This window comes from Pteropus alecto, unplaced genomic scaffold, assembly GCF_000325575.1.
Source record: "Pteropus alecto unplaced genomic scaffold, ASM32557v1 scaffold11, whole genome shotgun sequence".
Lineage (NCBI taxonomy): Eukaryota > Metazoa > Chordata > Mammalia > Chiroptera > Pteropodidae > Pteropus > Pteropus alecto.
The window spans coordinates 2,104,090-2,108,078 of NW_006431956.1; the positions used below are offsets into that span (position 1 = coordinate 2,104,090).

The 3,989-nt window shown below is 57.9% G+C and overlaps 1 protein-coding gene across 1 annotated transcript in view; it reads left to right on the forward strand.

Annotated features, from left to right (window-relative positions):
- Positions 1 to 3,989, forward strand: part of GATA3 (GATA binding protein 3) — a gene marked incomplete at its 5' end in the record, with an annotated part of 17,376 nt that overhangs the window by 490 nt on the left and 12,897 nt on the right. The window contains one exon of the mRNA XM_015585593.1: positions 1,898 to 2,434. Within this exon, the coding sequence (XP_015441079.1) occupies positions 1,898 to 2,434 (537 nt within the window). The remainder of the gene's footprint in view (positions 1 to 1,897; positions 2,435 to 3,989) is intronic.

A 3,989-nucleotide genomic window follows, 5' to 3' on the forward strand; every position in this document is an offset into this window, starting at 1 on the left:
GGTTCCTGCAAAGGGCCTCGCTCCCCCGGTTTCCCCTTAGTTCTTTCTCGGGGGCTACTGCCAGCGAGCCTGCTTCTGCCACACTTTTCCAGGAAGGCCCGAGAGACGTCTCTATTCACACCCCTGATTTTGACCTCTCCCCAGAGCTGGTGCATTTGCTGTGTAGGCAGGCCTGCTGCCGCTTGGCTCCCAGGAATGGCATTCTAGTGCTCGAAGGCGTTTGGGTGGCAAGACCAATGTCCTAAGGTTAAGACACAGGCGGTTTCCTCCGTTCCCGGCTGCACAGAATTTTCCTGCGGCTTTGCTTTCAGGTCGCCTCACCCTCTCCTCGCGGCCTGCGCGACTTTGGAGCCGCCGGGCTCCCAAAGGAAGCCGAGAGTCCGCCAGGGCTCCTTGTTCTGGAGGGGCCATGCCAGTGGCCTGTCCTTTTTTTTTTTTTTTCTTTCTCTTCCACCTTGAAAAGTTGGGGAGAATTCGGAAACATTCCAAGAAGCCCAGCCCCGTGCAGTTAGGCGCATAAGCTCTAAGGCTCCCCAGCTGTGTGTGTGCTCCTGAGGAAGAAGAAATAGCAACAGAGTTTCAGGCAGAGAAAACGTGAGGCTCCCTCAGTGCCCCCACCACCTGAGGTCTGCCCCAGTCCCTCTACTTGGCGCGGATGACAGAGTCCCTCCAGCAGGCAGCAGGCAGCAGGCGTCCTCTGCCCTGCTGTCACCGGGTTCCAACAATTGTTTCTGCGGCTCGGGCGCCCTTTGCGCTGGTTTTGTGCAGATCGGCAGTTAAGTGGAAACGGGGTGGATGCAGACCTAATATTATTTACTATACTACTTCCTGCATAATATGAATCTTGACCCTCGGTGTTCACAGAGCTCTCCTTCCCCTTCACTCTCCTCCCCTTCCTCCCTCTTAAGATTTTAGTTTCAGTATTGTTCTTAATGGTTAAACAGACCGGCAAATGCTGAGGCAGGTACTGGATTAAAAGATCAATAAGTGTGTGGATTTGAACTTGCAGTTTAAATCGACCCCTCTCAGGGTGTGTGGACTCCCTGGTCTGGGGTTCGGCTGCCTTTAACCCGTGTGTGAGTGGGACAGACACACGAACTGGAGTTCCGTGTCTCAGGCTCAGGTGAAAATTCACATGTCGCACTGGCAGAATCACAGCTTTGAGGGCCCCTGGGGCTTATTTTATTTTCTTCTGTAGGATTTGGGAGGGTGGCAGGGCCATCCCAGGGTGCGTCCGGCCCTGTAAACTTTCTCCCACAGTCTGAGCGATTAAAATTTCCCTGCAGATCCCATGTCAGGCCTTGCCGATTATGAGCCAGCCTGAAGTAGGGTTACTCTACCCCTCCAAAGCACCCCCCACACCCCCACCCCCCGCCGCCCTTCTTGCCCTGGGCTTGGGAGGCTGGTGTCTCTGGTGGTGGCTCTTCCTGGCATTGCTCATGGGCGGCCAGGCTCAGCCCTTCAGGCCTCACCATTCACAGCAGGGCCTCTTATCAGGCTGGCTGGGATTAGGTGTGGGGCGGGGGTCGTGGGGCCATTGAAGGGTACCAATAAATCAAGTCAGGTTCTGGAGGGGGACCTCAGGGGATGTGATTTAGAAAGTGTATCTGGAGAGGCCAATAAGCCACCCCATGGCAGCACCTCCTGGGTGCCAGACACAGGCCCTTCGTTCTGCGGGCTTGGATGGGACATTGGTGTGGGAGACGGGGGTGAAGTGTGTGCGGGACAAGGTGCTCGCGGCCCCGCCTGGATTAGAGGGAGCGGGCCTGCACCCAGGTCCCCCTGCTTTTGGCATTTTCCTGACAGAGAGGCCGGGGTGGGAGGAAGACCGCCCAGGTGGGTCGGAGGGCCGCGGGCTGCTCTCACCCCCCTTTCTCTCCGCCGCCCCTCGCCGCAGGGAGCCAGGTGTGCCGCCCGCCTCTGCTGCACGGGTCCCTGCCCTGGCTGGACGGCGGCAAAGCCCTGGGCAGCCACCACACCGCCTCGCCTTGGAACCTCAGCCCCTTCTCCAAGACGTCCATCCACCACGGCTCCCCGGGGCCGCTCTCCGTCTACCCGCCGGCCTCGTCCTCCTCCCTGTCGGCCGGCCACTCCAGCCCGCACCTCTTCACCTTCCCGCCCACCCCGCCGAAGGACGTCTCCCCGGACCCGTCGCTGTCCACGCCGGGCTCGGCCGGCTCGGGCCGGCAGGACGAGAAGGAGTGCATCAAGTACCAGGTGCCGCTGGCCGACAGCATGAAGCTGGAGTCCACGCACTCGAGGGCCAGCATGACCACCTTGGGCGGGGCGGCGGCCTCCGCCCACCACCCCATCACCACCTACCCGCCCTACGTCCCGGAATACAGCTCCGGACTCTTCCCCCCCAGCAGCCTGCTGGGGGGCTCCCCCACCGGCTTCGGGTGCAAGTCCAGGCCCAAGGCGAGATCCAGCACAGGTAGGCGCCTGCGCGCCCCGGGGGGCCGTCTCCCCTCCCCCTCCGCCTTGGCCTCCATCCCCGCCGGCTGGCCCCGCGGGGACCTGGGCGCTCGGTGCTCCGGCCCTCCCTGAGATGTGATTTCAGATGCGGGAAAGCATGGGCTGTGTCCCCTCTCCTTCCAGTGGCATCTAATTTAACCCCCCAAAGAGCCGGGGGAGGAAAGAGAAAACACAAACACAGACCCTCTCCCTCCCGCCTGCTGGGCCTTCTGGGCTCTGCCAGGAACCTTTAGTCAGTTTCCAAGCCCAGACGGAAGGCGAGGGAATAACTCTTTCGTGTTTAACGCTAAACCGAAACCTCCTGGAACCTAAACAACACAGGTCCCTACCCTGACCCTTCCAGACCTCCCAGTCGCGCTGACTGTGCCTCCGGCCCAGCTGAGCCGGGGTCACGCAGTCCGTAGAGGACAGCCCCTCAGACAGCCGTGTGTACAGAGCGTGGGTCTGTATTTTCTGTGGGCGACTTGGCCCTGGCAAAAGCAGTCCACGTGGTCTCTGCGTGGCAAAGGGGGCTCGGGGCTGTGACCTCAGGGAGAGAGCGAGGTGGGCTCTGCCCTGGGAAGCAGCCGCCTGAAAAGCAAAAGTCACCGGGGCCGGTTACCTGCAGCATCGTCTAGAGCTGACAGCCCAGGTAGAGGCAGGAAGGCATCTTAGGACATATTTCTCGATTGATCTGAAGCCAGAGGAGGTAGGAAGGGCTGCAAAAGCTCCCCAGGTGTGTGTGTCTGTTTCCCCTGCTCATCCTCCCTGAAGATGAAGAAAGCACACCTTGGCTGACAGCGCGGTTTTTTTCTCTCGGTGTAGACACTTGCATGAAAAAACAAACAAACAAACAAACAAACAAACAAAAAACCCACACAAAATACTCTTGCTTTAAACAACGAAATGCTCCACCACGAATTTTCTTTCTAACCGAAGCAGTAGAATCAGAGAATTCGAGGTTCTCTGAGATGAAGTTTACTTATATTTTTAGAGATGATTTTGTGAAGATTGCTGTGTCTCCTTGGGTGGTGGGGAGGGTGTCCGTTTGGGGAGGGTGGTGACTGTCTCATTCATTCCGTCCCTTGCCCGTGCCCTCCCTGTAGAAGTGGCACAAATCACTTGTCTTTTATGGACGAGATGAGCAGTCTCGAGACAGAGCTGGCAAAACCCCGCTTTAAAAATCTTCGTGCAAGAGCTCTGGGAGCCCAGCGACCATGAGATCAGTTTTCAGGGTTTTTTTTTTTTTTTTTTTTTTCCAGGGTGACATTCACTCTGACTGCCTGGGCAGGACTGTCTCTATTTAGTTGATATGTTTTAGCTAATCCAATTATTTTCAGACTGCTGCACGCGACAGTTGCATTGTTTATCCCACGCCAGGAACTTTAATAGAGCCCGGATGCGGTTAGGCTGACAGAAAAACTCAGCCTTGCATGTTCAGTGCATGAAAGTCGGCAGCAGGAGAGGGAGGTAGGCTCGCTGCTGCAGGCAGAGAGCGAGCAGAGAGAGGGAGAGCGGGCCAGCCAGGAGCCCGG